We start from the raw sequence: 16824 nt of genomic DNA, 5'->3' as shown, positions 1-16824 counted from the left end.
GTGGGGTGGTGGGACCATTGTTAAACTGGAGGCTTTTAGCCAGCAACTGATGGCATGAAGAAACAAATAGCCCCTCTGAATCAGCTTCTGCTGTTTTTGAACCTCAAATACATCTAAGCCATTGCATGCACTCCTCCCATGGGCAAAGGATGTTCTCACCACGTCTGCTCAAGAAAAGATCCTGTGGGTATTTACAGCCGCTGAGCAACCCGCTTGAGCTCCGCTGTGGGCAGATCCGTTCCCCACAGCAACTGCAAGAAAATCTGCCATGGGAAGAGGAGCGAGCCTGGCGAGGCACGTGGATGGCTGCGGCTCCGGACCTTTCCATGTACCCAGCACAGATGGTTGCTCTCCTCCCTGATCTCCCAAGCCTGAACACACTGTCTGCTCCTGCTTGGTGTGGGCTGTCAGAGGATTTATCACTGCATTACGACTTAATTTGTTTCTTTGTCCTGCAAAGAAAAAGTGAGGTATAATTAAAAAGAACTCTCCCAGATTTTGGGCCTTTGTGTCCTATGCAGAGAAGAGATTCATTTATCTGGGATCAGTGTGAGTGGTCTATGATACAGATCGTAATCCAAGTATGTAACTTGCTCCTTACCTCAGCTTTGAAGATTCTGTTTGACCTCTCAAAGAGATGTTACAGCAGTACAAAAAATTTATTCATATTGAAATTGAAAAATACATATCAGGAGAACTTTTCATGGGAGTGCAATGGATGAAATGTATAATGCAATGGTTTTGTTCTGGTTTGTGCTCAGGCATGGCAAAAATGGCAATATAAATTGTAAAGACTAAGGCAATCATTCACATTCGTGGCTGTAGATGTTAAAAGCTTTACAGCAGTCATGTGAAGCCCCTCATCAGCCTAACAAATGAGGAAAGTGAGGCGCAGGGGTGGTCCTTGTCTGAAGGCAAACCAGTGGGTTTTAGAGCTGGGAACAGACCCAAACTCTCCAGAGAGCCAGTGCTGAACAGAGCCAGCGCTGATGTCTGCCCAGGAACAAGGAGCAGAGCAACAAACAGCAGCGATGCTTCGGGGGCAGCTGATCGGATGTGTGCTTCAGGCTGCGCATTGAGTGCATTGGAACAGCGGTGGGAAGCAGGAGATCCTGGTGCTGGCAGATGGAGCCGGGCTGGTGGGTGTGCAGGGTGGCCCACGCTGCCAGCTGCTGGGGAGGGCCAGGAGATCCTAACGCCACAGCCTGCCAGTCGCTGTGCCGGCCGCAGCTCGAGCAGCAGAGCGGGGTCATTGCTGCCAAGGGCTGTGCAGAAACCCTGAGGAAGGGAAGGAGGCTGTAAAGTGCATGAGCATCTTATAGGGCCCCAGTGTCAGCTGGAAATGTCGATCATCGATTTGTAAACTGCCACTAAAGATGAATTGCAGTTTAAATTGGATTTTGTAAAAGCAGCCATAAAACATCTTGCCATGCAATGCCATCTCCTTTATAAAGTGCCGTGAGCAAAATGCCTCTGATGCTGTGTGCTTCAGACAAGGTGGTGTGGAGCGTTGCTATCTGGTGATGCTGTTTGCTTGTGATGCTCTAACTTGTGCAGTTCACAGCTCTCCAAGGAAATGATGGGAACACAGAATAAATGCTCCAGCGCCTGGGGTGCCCGGGCTCCACTTGTGCGGTTCTCCAAGGGTGAAGCACGCAGAACACCGGGATTTTTTGGTCAGGTTAGTATGCTGAACCAAGCAGCTTCAAAGATGTAGGACAGAAGTATTTCCTGACAGCCACTGCAAGGAAACAAGGAAGTAGGATTCACAAAGTTTAACTTTCCATTCTGCCCCTTTACTTCACAGCTTAATTACACCAGTTAAAGGAGACCAGTTTGATGGCAGGAGCAGACAGCAGCATTAGCTTGCCCAGCAGAACAGCCCCTTCTGTCTCTGCCACACCAAATAGCTTGTTTGGTCAACAGCCCTCTTGCCAAGCCAGTGGTACAGGGAGAGCTAAACTAGTTAATCAACAGCTAGAGGCTGTAAACATTTAGTGAAAAGGCTTGTAATTTTTGGTCAAATATATTATCTCATTACAAGTCATCTGTTAATTTCAGGAGGCATTTCACATATTGCTTGTGTAAAAAACAGTAGCTCCACACCTGAGAAATGCCTGCAGAGCTGGAGGCCTTTGTGTTCTGTGTCCTTCATTCCCTTGCCCTTTGCTGGGCTGCCAGAAATGCTGTTAATGGAAAATGTTCCTGGCTCTCCTCATCAGCACACCCGACTCCTCTGCGATGAACATCCGCTGCCGCAGGTCTGACCCCCGTGCCGCTCAGTCGGTCCTGGATTTGCCTGCCTGTGCTGCCATCGTGCTACAAACTGGTCTTCCTTTCCAGATGAAAAGCACCACGAGCTCCTTTTCTGTTTGCTAAGCCAAAGCACCTCAAATTCATGGTAATGTACATTAACATCTGGATTTGCTATTTATGTACTTCTTACTTTTTAAAAATTGCCTTTGCTTTTTTTAAATTAAAAAGATTCAGCAGGGTCTTTTATACCAATGTGGGCACATTCTACTCCATGCTGTTCTTCACTACATGCTCTTCTCGGGTAAAATACTCAACAATTAAATGGCACATGCACTGGAGAGCGGGTCCTTTTCTTACGGAGCTGGCAAGCCAAGTGCTGCTGTAATGCCCACCTGCCCAAGCTGACCCACTTCAGCTGTTCTGCTCATTGACCCTATGAGCTGCTAATGGCCGAGCGGTGCTCAGCATCACTGGGTGGCCAACAATGTCTGCTCCAAGCACTAAAGCTGCATCATCTCACTGCCATGAAAAATCCTGGAAGCAGAAATGTTAAACTTCTTCAGTGCCTTCTGTCTCTGAAAAGGATATGACAGAAAACAATTCCACATGATCTTGTTAGACTAATGCTATTATTTTTAATGAACTGTTCCAGATCGTGCCTTGAAGTAAGAAGGGGAAAAATGATAACATTTCCTGCTTCTGATAGCTCTGTCTCAGAAAAAGAGCTCTGGCACAGGCACTAGATGTTTGCTAGGAATTAGATGCTGACGGTGAGCATCGGAATGTCCCAGTTTTCCTGCCTGTGAAAACAGAAAATGCTGTCTCTGTTGCAGGAATATTAAGAGGATAAATAGACTGATATTAGCACAGTACTTCAAATATTTATGTCCTGGTCTTGCAAGGTGTTAATGTGCTGTGGTCTGCACCAGATCCTGGGAAGGGCACAGAAAAGCAACGAAAGGACCAAGCATTGCCATGCTTGCAGGAGTTTTGTTCTTACCCCATCCCAGGCCAGTCCTAACGCTGCGTACCCTACTGTGGTATGTAAAAGAAGAGAGAGATTGAGCTTTGTAAAATAATACCGTACTTCCCGAGTGAACTTTGCAGTGAAGTAATTTATAGGTATCATTTAAACTCCTCTCTTCAGCTTTGGTGCCTGAGAAGTTTGCCTGCATTTTTTCTAATAGTTAACAGCAGTTCTTAAATGACAATCTGGGTAACAGTGACTATTATTGGAAGATTAAGGCAGCCAAACTGAGTACACTCTAGAGAGACTTTTGATCCCAGCTTTACGCACTTCTTTCCATATAAAACTTTAACAGCAGACCTTTTAAGAAGCATCGGTAGTGCACTTTGAAAGGCAGAGTCTGAAATACCACTGCAGCTCTCAGCCAGAGCTGCTCTGCTACCTCCTCCTGATTCTGACGCTCTAGTGTGGGTAGACAGGTTCTCCCCAAATATCACCAAAAATGAGAAGATGGGCTGCGAGTCCCTCTCATGCTTGGCTCACCCTGAGCTTGCTCTGGGAGCTTTCCTGCAGCTCCTCAGATGGCACCTGCCCCAGAGGGAGGGGACCTCGTGCCCCACCTGGCCCCCATCTGGACAGGCGCTCTCATCTTGCTTCAAAGTCTGCATGGAGCATCTGATGGAGGAGGGGGAAACAATGCGATTTCTTTCCCTTCTGACATCCTGAAAGGTCTGATTCAGAAGGAAACACTGCAAACAGATTCTTGAAAAAAGTGTTTAGTGCTACCAGTTACTAATACTATAAATGTCATAGCTAGATTACATTTTACTGGAAGCATAAAACTAAGGTAGAACCGTCTGGCTGGACACTGAACATACACCCCTCTGCCTGTTGAGGGGTGATGACTCTGTTTAAACCCCCTGTGTTTGGACCCTTGTGACTTGCTAAATGAGTCGTGTTGATTAAAATATATATCTATAGATTTGTAGCTCATAATCTTGACTGCTTACAAATCTTTGAAAGTAGAAACAAGACAAAATATGAATTACTGGTATGTTCAGGTGGTATTGTTTTTTAGCTAAAACTATTTATTACAAAAAGATGGTGCCAGTTGATGCGCTAGCTGTCGTGTAAGTAGCCTTTGACACTAAACGGTAAGCTCAGGCTGTGGTGCTGAGCCTTCTCACGTGCCCCTGACTTACCCAAAGGCTGTAACGCGCTATGTCTTTGCCGTGTTGTGCAGGCTTTTGACCGATGCTGTGTACGCGGTTCAGTCCAGGAAAGAATGAGTAAAGCTCTTTGGACGAATGCTGGGTCTCAGCCACATATCTGGGCCAAACCTTGTCTTGGTTAACTTGCGCTGGTCTGATGGGCTGTTCCGGCTATCTGCACGGGCAGATGTTAGATTTGAAATGCTGTTATTTTGGTTGGCGTGGTGAATATTTAATTCAGATTGCTTTTGAAAGTATTGCTTTGACAGGGACTTTGTACAGTGCCGTCTCAAGAGTCAGTACTTTGGGGTGGGATTTTTTTTTGTTCTAAAATTCTCAACATCAGACTCAATTTAGTCATGTAGAAATCAATAAATTACTGCTAACTTTAACATAAGGGCAGAGTTAGGTCAATTTTAAATGTTTTTGAGCAATCTTACTCATGGTATTCAGGCTCTTCTCTGTAGTTGGGAATGACATGATGAAAAACTTTCCACTACTTTAAATGTTAAGGAATCTCTGAAAATATTTAGAAACAATCAATTCAAAATGTTCTATGGTTTGGGTTTTGGTTTTTTTTTAAGTACAGTGTGTTCTTCTGCAGATTTTCATCCAATCTACGTGCTCATGTCCCAGAGGCTTGTTTTCATGGTGCATTTGTATTTCCATCATAAAGTATGTCCAGTGACACATACAAATGAGGCAGGTCTTGGTGGAGTGTGTCATTTTAAGAGCAATCTGCTAAGGGTAGCTGAAGATGAGCTGTCTGTCTGAGCACAGAGAAAAACAACAGTTCTGTAAGCAGCGCTGAAGCTGGAGCACCACTTGGGAACAAGCACTCTTTACATTAAGTTGTGCGCAACCAGCTGGGAACGACGTAAAACTCCACTTAAATATTTTTTTTTGTCTCAACAAAAATACTAAAATAAGTAGCTTTTGGAGACTTGCTTCGTGTCAGGCTACTCCACCTCCTACTAAGCTTCTCCATAGATTTCTCCCTGCTAACAGAACAGGGCAATAAGCTTACAGAAACGCAGGTTGGCACCTACTGCTGTTTTAATTTAAATGACTATTTCAGGGGATTGGGAGGAGGGTATAGGTTCTCTGTGTTGGTGTTCTGTGTATAATAACAAGTTGAAACTTGGTAGTTCATAAAAATAAACCAGCTTAGTACTGCTACACTGAAGTCCAAAGTGCCAATAAAACAGCGGGAGGCATTCCTACGGAGGAGGATAACTGTCCTTGCTCTGCAGGGGTCCTTGGGTTTAACCTGCTCCCTGGGACCCATCATGCTCAAGCAGGCTCCAACTGAGCAGGAGGGAGCGTTTTGCCTGACAAAATTCTCCCAGCAGTCTGGTGTGGCTGGAGGGCGGTGAGCGGCTTCCCGGTGCCTCTCCCCGCGATGGGACAGCTGCTGCGGGACAGCCCGCAGGACCGTGCCCCCACGGGGAAGATGCTAGCAAATAACCATGCTTGTTTAGCTGCCGAGGCTGCGCGGGCATCCGCTGCTCCGCCAGACGGAGCTGCAACTGAAATGGCCTTTGCTTCTAAACAACCACTGTCCCTCCGTGGGGTGAGAGGGCCCCCAGCTCTGTCCCTGCCAGCACAGATCCCCTGGCACAGAGGCACTGCAGGGTGGCTTTGCTAAATGCTGCCTGTGAGACGGAGCAACCCCCAGCCCTGAGCTCACCCCCTCACCGCGGGCTAAGGGGCTCATTTGGCCATGCTGTCTAAGAAGGTGGGTGCTCTCTGACTTTTGAGTTGTACAGTTCTTTTGGGCATAATGGAGAAGGATTCAGGTGAAAGCACAGGTTTTCCAGTTTTTTGATACGGTGCTTTTACGGTGGAAATGGTTAAAGTTGCTTTTTATTCAGTAGCAGCCTGTGTGGATGGTGCTCAACTATAAACCCATTGCCCTTTGCTATTCATCAGCCCATCAAAATAAGAAAATAAACATGTTGCTGTAGTAATGAATCCCTTGTGTCTGTTCCTGGGGGGGATGAGCTAATTGCCAGCTAATAAGCTCATGTCAGAAAATGTGTTTCCATCCCATCCCTGGAATGGGATCTGTGGAGTGCATGAGGGAAGAGAAAGAACAGAAATTGAAATAGCATTGTAAGAGATTGATATATTAATTTTTCACACCTCGCAGAGAAAGCAGAAGAAATGGATTCCTTAAGGTGAAGAGACTGAGCACTTAAATAGCAATGAAATTGTTCTGTAAATTCTAGCACTTTAGGCAAGTGTCAATAATCAGACCCATTCAAATATATAAATTTAGAGGTTCATAATGCCCAAGGCCAGCAGAGACCATTACAATAATTTTTTCTGACCTTCTCCATCATATGGGCCATGGAGCACCTTTTTAATATATATACATATCTATAAGAATTATTGCCAGTTCATGGATTTTTTTCTGATTCAAAAATCAGACTAGCACAAACCAGGAGTAAGACTGTGGAAATTACACTGCTACAAAAACTCACAGGAAAAACCAGGCATACTTACTCATGGTTTTTGGATAACAGCACATGTGAGTTACTAGCAGCTACAAAAGTGAAGTGCTTAAAACAAACCTGTGAAAAGAAGGAAGCAAAGTGAGGAGTTAGGTAGACTAATATATAAAATAGTTAAATATGCCTTGTGTGTGTAAAAACCTGTGCTACAACAAATTTAGTTGACAGGAAAATTTGCACCAGTGTGAAGTGTATCAGGGTATTGCAGCAGTGTCTGTAAGGGGATGGATGTTGTTCCCCTTCAGTGAGCACCATGTGCACTGCACAAGCAGCACGGCATTGCCTTGGTGCAGGCGTTGGTAAATGGCTTTGGAAAATTTAAATTGCACTGAGACAGCGCAGTTTGTTTGCCAAAGTTCATACAGGATGAAATTACAAGTGTGCTGAGTTCCCCTAAACTCCCAAACAATTATTAAACCTTCTGAAATGGCATCTGCAGTGCTCAGCTGTCATCATTGATTGCTACCTGCTGTTTTTTTAGGTTTTTTAGCTGTGTATTTTTGGCCTGGGTTTTGTGATGCCCCCTCTGTGGAAATCAAAGAGCCGCATCTGGCCATGCCCTGGACAGCGGTGGTGGTGGCGGCGATGCCCATTTCTGTGGCAACCCACTACATCCCCATGTGGTCTGTGCAGACTGTGGTTCGCGTAGCAAAGGGCTGATGCACACCTGTATGAGAAATGTAAGCAGCAATCAGGGCTGACTGTGAGCTGGTGAGCAGTTGATTGCAGAAGGGAAGTTAGGTTGGGGGCTGTTTTTCCCAATCTCATTGACAGAGTCTTAGGATGTTTTTTAAACCAACTGCTCCTGGAAGAGTCTCACATCTAGCTTGTGGGGTCACTCAGCGACATGTCTCATTTGTCACCTGCGTAATTAGCTTTTCACAGCGCCTGAGAATTGTGTGGCACCCATGGGCTGTCCGTGGGAGATCAACGAACACCGCCAGTGCATGGAAACCAGTGCTGTTATTTCAGCTGCTCCAAGGATGTCCGTGTTCCGAGGTAACCTCCACAGGTACACTGAAAAGATGAGAGGAAGGTGCAAATACATGAATAAGTAAATAAATGCCCACCACCGCTTTCCACAGCGTGGGACAGAGTGCAGTGACCAGCCCGCAGCCCCACCCGTGTTCGGAGCAGGCTCGGTTACAGGGAACTGGAGAACACGGAGGCTAACCAAAACGGGCGCACGCTGAAAAGCAAGAGGCACCGGCGGAGACGGGGCTGAGGGGCCTACGGGCTCCGCCGCGGCCCAGCGAGGGGCCGGGGCCCTGCTGCCGCTGCCGGGCGGGCTCTGCGCGGCCCCGCCGCCCGGCCTACAGCTCCCGGCAGCCGCGGCGCCGCCGGAAGCGCGGCCCGGTGGCGGCGCGCAGGGCTGAGCGCGGGGGATTTGGACTCGCTGCCGGCCGGGCCGGGCAGGGCCGCCATGGCCCTGGCGCTGCCGCTGCCCGAGCCGGCGTGGCCGGAGAGCCTGGCCCCGCTGAAGGTGTGTGCGGCGGGGCCTGCGGCGGGGCGGGCGGGAGAGATGGCGGCCACGGTGTCGGTGGGGCGGCCCGGCCTCAGGCAGAGCCGCGCCGGCACCGCAGCCCGCTCTGCACTGCGAGCTGCGCGGCGGGCGGGCGGGGGAGGCCGGCTCTCCGCGGCGGCGGGACGGGGGCCCGGCCCGGCCCTCTCCGCTCCTCCGGGCCTCGTCGTGCCCCTGCGCCGTAGCGCCCTGACACTCAGTCCGATTTCCCTTGCTGTGCAGCTGGGGGGGTGCCGCTGGTGCACGGCCTCCCCGCGCTGCCCGGTGACCGCGGCTTTCCCTTGCAGGCAGTGGACGACTTGTTGCGGTGCGGGATCTGCTTCGATTACTTCAGCACGGCCATGATCATCCCGCAGTGCTCGCACAACTGTAAGTACGGCGCGGCGAGCGCGCCTGCTCCTCGCACGGAGCGCGCTGTGTGTAAGCGTGTTGCTCTGGCGGGACTCGTCCCATGCGCTGCCTCCTGCCCCGGCTCCCTGAGCGCTGACTAACCTCAGAGAGGTCGCCACGAACCCGTTACTTCCCTTTCACTGTAAGTCTGTGCCTCCTGTCCTGCGTTAATGGAGGGTCAGTTAATACATCACTGTTGATTCGCTGGTTGCGTTTTAAATTTGCTTCAGTTTTAAGAAAAATCGCACAGAAACAGCCCTTTTAATAAAAATTGCTCACGTAGGAGCCAAAGTAGATGGGGCGTCTGTGGCAAGTCAATAAAGGGGCAGTAAGGTCGTCGTTCCCTCTGTCCTGTGACTTTGTGGAATTTAGAATTAACGTATGTCATGTAAGTGCACCTTGCCGTACATTACAGGCAGTACAGAGATGGCTGTGATGGAGTATGTCTTGGCCCTGTGACTCCTTTTAAGCCTGACTTGTCATTCAGTTGACAGATTAAAGCAAACGGGTAGGGCCAAAGAAGGTGTACTCAACGAAATTTTCGTCTTCGTACATCTTTCCCAGGAAACGTGAGACTGGAGAATGACCTTGTGGGCCTTATGGGCTGGCAAAATCCTCTCGCACCTTAGCCGAGTGACAGAAAACTATTGAAAAATGTCCTCAAGAAAGAGTTTTCTTTAGAATTTCAGACACAAGTAATCATTTGACCATTTGTTATTTACTGGCACGTAGAACAGCAATTATCAATCCTTTATTTCCTTGATAAAACACGTAGCTCTTTGAGTCGCAGCTTAGCCAGCAAGGATGGTTGCCTCTGGGGAGCTCTTCCGGATGGAAGCTGTGAAGCAGCCAGCAGCCTTTCCTCGTGCAGCTACAGCTGCAGCCTTCTGACAGCACAAACACGTCATCTGGATTAATGCACTTAAACACCACCTATTCCTACAATTCTTAATTTAAATATCTTTCATAACATCTTGAGGGTGGAACAAAATGCACAGCTGTATGGCAGGGAGCGTTAAGTGTTGTGAGCTAAAATTTTCCATGCTGCTCTGTCTGCCTCAGGCTGATATCTGCTGGAACGTGGTAGCAAAGCGAAGTACATTGCCTTTTCTCATGTTACAATAAATGCTTTTAATTGTTTTGTTCAGAAACTGCAGCACTTCCTCTTCCTTACATGAAGGGAGACATTGTAGTTTGGGGATGAAATATAGTTTAGCTTGGCAGACCTGTCGCCATTGAAAACAGTATATTTATGGTGGGGTGCACTGGCAATTCTCTAGCTGGTGTTCCGGCCTGCCTGTGACACAGCTGGGTTCAGAGGCCCTTAACTTCAAAAGGAATCTGTCTCCCTTTAACAGATTACACGTTGAATTTTACCCTGCAAATTGCAGCAAGTCAAGTTTTCTACAATAAATCAAGATTTCTTGAAATATTTTCTACTCGGTTGTCCTCGTGTAATCTCTTCAGTCCACTGAGATTGTACAATTGGAGCAAAAACCGCTCTGCCATTAATGAGTGATTATTTGTGAACAGATGAGGATGAAATACATTTGCTTGCAGAATTTTTTTTCTGTTTCTCTTTTTCTTAATGATGCATTACAGGGCTTCTAGCTATCTCTGTAATCTGTACCTATAGCCACTTAAATTTCCTCCTCTGCTTGCTCTTGGGTGACTGGTAGCATTCAGCAGCTCTCTTGAGAGCAGTTGTTTAACTTGCACAGTGCTTCAGATTGTCTCTTTAGTTGCAGATGTGGCACTCGTGTTTCTTTCACACAATAAAAGCCTCTGAAGATGGACATCTTGCCAGGGGTAGAGTGAATTGTGGCCCTGAGATTTCTGCCACTTTCAAACTCAGTCCATTCAAGCTGCGGTGGTGTAAGAGGTTATTGCGGTCGGGTCTGCTTCTTGTGGCCACGACTGCTGGCACAGGGGTGTTTAAAACGCGGTGCTCTCCCGAGGAACCCAGGCAGCTGGGACCAGCCAGGGGCTGGTGGCAGGCGGTGGTTGAGGGTATCTCAGCTCTGCCTTCTGCTGCCTCCGCCGTCAGGGCAGTGCCCTCCAGCAAGGGATGGAGCTGGTGCTGGGAGCTGCAGCATGCTGAAGTTTATCCCAAGCACAGGTCGGCATGAGTGCAGCCATGGCCTGGGGTCAGCGTAGCTTGGAAGGTGAGCAGGGGAACGTCGGTCTGTTTGACTTACTCAAACTGACTGTAGCTCCCTTTTGTCATCCAGGGTTTTCTTTTCTGTGAATCTGTATTGAAATTGCTACTATGCTGCCAGCTAAGCAGGTTTTGAATTGCTTGCTCACTTAAAAAAACACTGATGATCTTCAACGTGTGGTGTGTAAATTGTGGCATTACTGACTTTTCTCATGTCAAGCTTGTTTTATTCCTCTTTCTTCTCTCAACCTTGCTACTTCCAGTTTAAACTAATTACAGATTGCTGTTTGCTGGCAGTTATTTTTATGCTTTCACTCTGTTGTTGTCATTAAACATCCAGTGCTAGTTCTCAGATTAAATTCATACTTTGGCATTCTCTTCCTTTCTTTCTACAGTGCTGTGGCTAAGTCTTGTAACTGGTTAGGTAGATGCAGTTTTACAGGTGAGTTTGGTCTGTCAGCGCAGATGGAAGTGAGTCTGTGGTGCCATTTAATTTGTGGTGTGCGTGCCCTCTAGAGTAGACAGAGACCCCTTTTGTTACCCCAGGAGTGGCAGGCTGAGACCTGGGCCGTGGTGGGGCTGTTTGTCCCGCAGGAAGAGGAGGTGAGGGGTAGGGAAGGGACTGGGGACAGAGAATTGTGAGGCCGTTGTTTCCTCTGCGTGGGCCCAGAGCCAGCCCTGGGCACAGACGTTAAGGCCAGGAGCTGCAGTGATTTATTATCCTGGAACACGCTTCAGCTGCGCGGGCTCTGAACGATGATGGCTGCCAAGGGGGCCAGTCCCACTGCGCACTGAGGGTGATGGGCTGTTGGGTGCTGGCAGGCTAGAGGTGTAAGTTGATTCATATTCATCCAGTTAAAGTTTATTTCTTCTTTTTAATGGATTTCTGCCCCCCATCACATCTTACTATATAATGTGATTTTTGAGTATTTAGATGGATTTGTGGCTTTAAGTGCTGAATTAGGCCATTAATACTCCTGTCTCTGTGAAGGAGTCTGAAAAACGGCTCCTCAAAATATATCTGCTTGGGTGCTTTTGCTGAAGGTGTTAGGTGCTGAGACTGACCACTCTAGTGAGTGAATGTCTGTTCTGCTGGAGAGTGACAAAACTTTTTATATCTTGAAGTAGTTATGAAAGCTCAAAGATAAGTAGAGAAAGTAGAATATTTCAGGAATTTACTGTGACAAAATGAAGCAGATGGCGTATTTCACCAAGGAGTCTAGTGTATCCTGTGATGATGATACAACTTGCTTTTCCTGGGAAACATGTAAGCCATCTCTCAGTTAGTGTTCCAGTGCTGTTTCCCATCCTTTTTAGCCTTTTCCCTCAACAACAAATTGGCATTGTTTTAGAAAGAGGAAGAAACACCCAGGAAAAGTTGGGGATAGAGTTTGTTTGGGGCTATGCGGGAAGATGAAAGTGAGCCAACATTAGTCATGTCAAAAAAAGAGCAGTGGTGGGGGAGTGACTAGTGCAAACACACTGCTGTTGGTGGTAGCACACCAAGGTTTTCTCATCTTGTGTTAAAGAAACAAAAGTAAACATCTGCTTTTGACAGGGAACTGAGATTAAATGTTGAAAGATGCTTGCATAAAATACAAAGTTTTGTGCTAAAATGGTAATCTTAATTCTGTGGACAAGTGGTGTATTTTCAATGTTGGTGTGTTGTGGAATAGTTTGCATATATTGTACAAAAAGAAGACGCACTAGTAAGGGTGTTGAACTGCATTTGGAAGAATACCTGTTTAAAAACGACGTATTTCCTTTTTCCAGATTGCTCCCTTTGTATCCGCAAGTTTTTGTCCTACAAAACTCAGTGCCCAACATGCTGTGTGGTAAGTGTTTTTCTTTTCCTCAGCTTGTTGTTTTTTATTTATTTTTTGGCAAATCTCAGGAGCTTTTCCCTTTGGACTATGCTAAGTAATTAATTCTGGTCATATATTACCACCTTTCCTTTTGGTGAGCAGCTCTTTGGGCAAAGCGTGGTGCTCTTACAACCAGAATTCTCCTGTTTCAGAGCTACTCTTCTGTCAGCACAGGCAGAAGCAGATGGAGCATCAAACCTGGGTTTTGGCTCAGAGCTGTCGCAAAACATTTAATATTGCCTCTCAATTTGTTAAAGTATTTAACATCATTTAAAACACGAGTGCTGAAATTTAAACATTTAATTTTTCCATGACTGAGTGGCCTTGCTTCATCTTTCAAAGAGTCTTTAGAAGTGTCCGCAGACTGCCTAGTCCTAAAGCTCCCTGACTGCGCTGCGTAGCCGTTCGGGGGCTGCGAGGACTATGTTACGCACCAGGGAGAGGAGGCGTTTGCCGTGAGAACTGGGTTAAATGTGAAAAGCACTGGAGGCAGGTTTGGCCTGCTCTGCAGGTGGGGTGATTATTACGATCTGACTTGAAGGCTTTTTTTTTTTTTTTTTTTGATTAAAGGACACAGAATGCAATTTATTTTAGGCCTTAATCTAACTTTTCATCTTAAACCAATTGGGCTTTATTGAACTCCTAAAAATGGTAGGCTGCCTAAAAGCAATGAGTGACGCTTCAGGAATATTGGCAAAATAGAAGTAATTTTCTTCTGTATTTCTAAAGCATGAACCAGACTAGATTTTTCAAGACTGGAAAACACATCTATTTGTAGCTCTGACAGTTTTTAAAACTTCAAACAAGTGCAGGCTACTTGATGTACATTCCTAGGGAGTATGTTTTACTACTGCCTTCTTAAAAATCACAGCAAGACTAATAAAAGCTTTCTAAAAAAGAAGAGCAGAGAGAGATAAAAATCAGAAATTGTTTAAAAAGAACGAATTGAATGCACAAAGCCATCTCATAATTCATATTTTCATTCCATAATCACTCAAAAGATTAACATTTCCCCTTCATCAGTTTCGTGCCTTGTTGCTTAAGGTTCTTACCACATTCACGGGATCCTTGGTTTGGTTTTCAAAATCATTAGAACTGGGCTACAATAAAGCATTGCTGGAGACTGGGTAAGCTGGATTTTGTTACTTTAGCTTTATGCTTCATTTTTATCCATTACCTATAATTTCCCACACTTGCAGTTCTCAGGCAGTTATTTTAATTTGAGATGTTATTCAGGAAAAAATGTTTACACTTTATGCATCCTCATTCACACAGCAATTTAGCCGGACATAGTTGAGGCATTGATCCAAGAACCAAATTATTGATCACTTGAACATTTTCTGGGTACTTGTTATTTTCAGCTGCATTTGAATGTTTGTTGGGGTTTTTTTTTTCCCCCTTTAAAAAAATTCTTTTTTTTTAATAGGCAGTCTCGGAATCAGACCTGAAAAATAACCGGACATTAGATGAACTAGTGAAGAGCTTTAATTCTGCCAGGTATACTGTAATTTTATTAATACAATCTCTGGTTTGGCAGCTGGAAAGGCAAGTGTGACTTATGTTTGTGTGACCAGGCCAGGAGTCCTTGCAGAGGAGCAGAGTGAGGAACAGTGTGAGGACTGAGCAAAAAAATTGTGGTGTCACAGAAATATCGTCAGAGATGAATCTTTATGCTCTTGGAAAAATCCTGCAGTTTTCTGGCTGAAGGTTGCTGTCCTCTCAAGTGGTGTGTTGGGGTTGTGTAAGCTCATCTTGCTTTCCTTCTGGTTAGCTGCCGTGTAAGGTACAGTCTCTTCCAACATGTAGGAAGTCAAGCAGACGTGTCAGGATTCTTCAGGGAAAATAATGGTCATAAAGATCTTCTTCTAAGAACCTTCCTATGTGTGCAGGGGAAATTCTGAACAGAAAGGTTTTGTCCAGTGGGAATGGTCAAAGTGCAAGAGGATTCTCTTGGTGAAGTCATTGGATGGGAAAAATGTCAGTGTTGAGGGACCGAGAATGTGAGTTTCCTGGATAAGAAAGTAATGGAGTATTGTGCTTTCACCTGGATTTCTTATCTACTTTTCGTTTTAATTCATTTTTGATCACCTCATCCCTTTGAAAGACAGGAAGAACAGAATAAACATGACTTGGTAAACACTTACCACAGTAGATATATGAGGTTTCTTGTATTACCTCTGTTTTCTTTTGATTAGAAGCAGCTCAGTGATCTGCTAGGTATTTTGTAGGTATTCCTGTGTCTGTGGGAGACAAATACACTATCATCTTTTTCTCTGAAATGAACTTGGAGCTTGAAGTCACTGAGATTCTTGGCTTCATAAGTGATAGGAAGCATGGTTCAGTTTATGGCTTTGTTTCTGGAGAGGGTTTTGGTTTCTCTGTGATGAAGATCTCATCTTCTGTATGATCACTATCAGATTGAATTGATTTTATTTGAAGAATTGAAATCCTACAGTTCCGTTATTTTAGCTTGAACTCTGTCTTTGGTGTTTCCTAGTGATAAATGGATTACTATTTTTTTTGTTAATGTCTAATTTTGTAGGGAACAAGTGCTGACTTGGATCCATTATGATACTGAACCTTAAACATTCATTCTTTTTGACTGCTTTAATGGATCAATATAAATCTTACCAGTTAGAGTAGTTTAATCATCTTTCCTTTTGTGCCTTGGAGTTCAATCAATTTCTCAACATGAAGTTAGATCAATAAGACAAAAACTGTTCTGCACCAGGTGGGGAGTTAGGTGGGGAAGAGCCGGTGCAGGGTTCTGTCTGGATCTCTGTAAGAAAGGCCCAACAACAAATGGCTTGCTAAGAGAACTGCTTTGATAGGGCAGAGCGACAGAGGAATACAGCTAGCGAGTAAACCTTGCCTTGCTTCAGACGCTGGGCGCCGCGCGGTTGTGCCTCTCTCAGCCTGGGATGGCTTTTACTCTGCCGATGGCCCGCAGCTTGTGGGGAACGCTGCTTGCCTGGAGAGCCTCATGTGAGTGTCGTTAAAGTGCAAGAACGTTGTCGGTTTCTGCTCTAGTGATGCCGGTCCAGGACAAATCTTCTGTCTCCCCTCCTCCCCCAAGTCTCATTTTGGCCCTCCCCAAAAGAAATCCAAAGTCCAGGGCCTGATTTTTGGAAACCTAAGCTCTTCAAGTCCATCCTGCCTTGACTCTGAGCCTCAGGTGGTTCAGCGTTTATGAAAATTAGGCCTTAAATCTTTTCAGTATTTCATAAAATGCAAATACACTTCTTAAGTCAGGCCTGTAGGGAAAGAAAATGTTAATATTGGTCGTACTGAGCAAAGTAAAATCTGTGCTCCAGGGTCAGGGTGTGCATGGAATGGAAATCATTGTAAATCAGCCTGAGTGCTGACCCGTTTGTACTCTGCTCAACATTTAGCCCTGCACAAGTGTTTGCGGAACTGGAGCCTTCGTGGTCCTTTGTGCTCAGCGAGTGTTGTCTTGGGAGTCCTGCTCCCTCCAGGTAGATGGCCTCTGATGTTTCCCAGTGGAAGTGAAGGTGCTGTGTGGTTCCGTATGGCCCATAATGTTCTATTCTGCGTGGAAGCCTGGAGGAGCGGTTTTGAACGGGCTTTGATAGGCCTGAACTCGCATTGCCCTGCCCTCCTGTTCAGGTGCACGCAAAGATCCTGAGCAGGGACGGAGGTCAGGGAGTGCACCGCTCTGGTCACATACTGCCACAGGCTGCTGCCAGGGTGAGAGCAACCTTTGCTCGGCTTTCTCTCTGCTGCCTGTGCTCTGCTTTGCAGGCAGAATTTATCACTCTGACCAGGTCAGCAGAGCAAGACCGCGAGTCCTCTTTGTGCCAACAATAGTTTTCACTTGCAATGAGGCCAGTGTCTTCAAAAAGAATAAGGGTAAAGTTCTGGTGTTGTTTTGAAATTAATTTCATTGTCCTCTGAAGAGATTATTTTGATGAAAATTGT

The 16824-nt window shown here is 46.0% G+C and overlaps 1 protein-coding gene and 1 long non-coding RNA gene across 6 annotated transcripts in view; one reads left to right on the top strand and one right to left on the bottom strand.

Annotated features, from left to right (window-relative positions):
- Positions 1-275: 275 nt before the first annotated feature.
- Positions 276-7960, bottom strand: LOC147599575 (uncharacterized). Of its 2 annotated transcripts, none has more exons than XR_015259590.1 (4): positions 7814-7960; positions 6943-7010; positions 4426-4609; positions 276-404 (listed from the first exon to the last, which is right to left on the bottom strand). It is a non-coding gene; the product is annotated as an uncharacterized LOC147599575 (long non-coding RNA). The 2 variants fall into 2 exon arrangements; XR_015259589.1 differs by lacking the exon at positions 276-404 and adding an exon at positions 3417-3898.
- Positions 7961-8333: 373 nt separating this feature from the next.
- RAD18 (RAD18 E3 ubiquitin protein ligase) overlaps positions 8334-16824 on the top strand; it is a 52762-nt gene continuing 44271 nt past the window's right edge. For 2 of the 4 annotated variants that reach the window (XM_086755769.1, XM_086755768.1), the window contains exons 1-4: positions 8358-8433; positions 8760-8841; positions 12794-12855; positions 14312-14382. In XM_086755769.1, the coding sequence (XP_086611895.1) occupies positions 8374-8433; positions 8760-8841; positions 12794-12855; positions 14312-14382 (275 nt within the window). In that variant the 5' untranslated portion in view covers positions 8358-8373. Of the gene's footprint in view, positions 8434-8759; positions 8842-11415; positions 11463-12793; positions 12856-14311; positions 14383-16824 lie in introns of those variants that run through there. The other 2 variants (XM_086755771.1, XM_086755770.1) reach the window with 2 other exon arrangements.

The sequence above is a fragment of the Chlamydotis macqueenii genome, chromosome 10, assembly GCF_036417535.1.
Source record: "Chlamydotis macqueenii isolate bChlMac1 chromosome 10, bChlMac1.mat, whole genome shotgun sequence".
In the NCBI taxonomy this organism is placed as follows: Eukaryota; Metazoa; Chordata; class Aves; order Otidiformes; family Otididae; genus Chlamydotis; species Chlamydotis macqueenii.
This window is presented reverse-complemented; position numbering and strand designations above follow the sequence as displayed.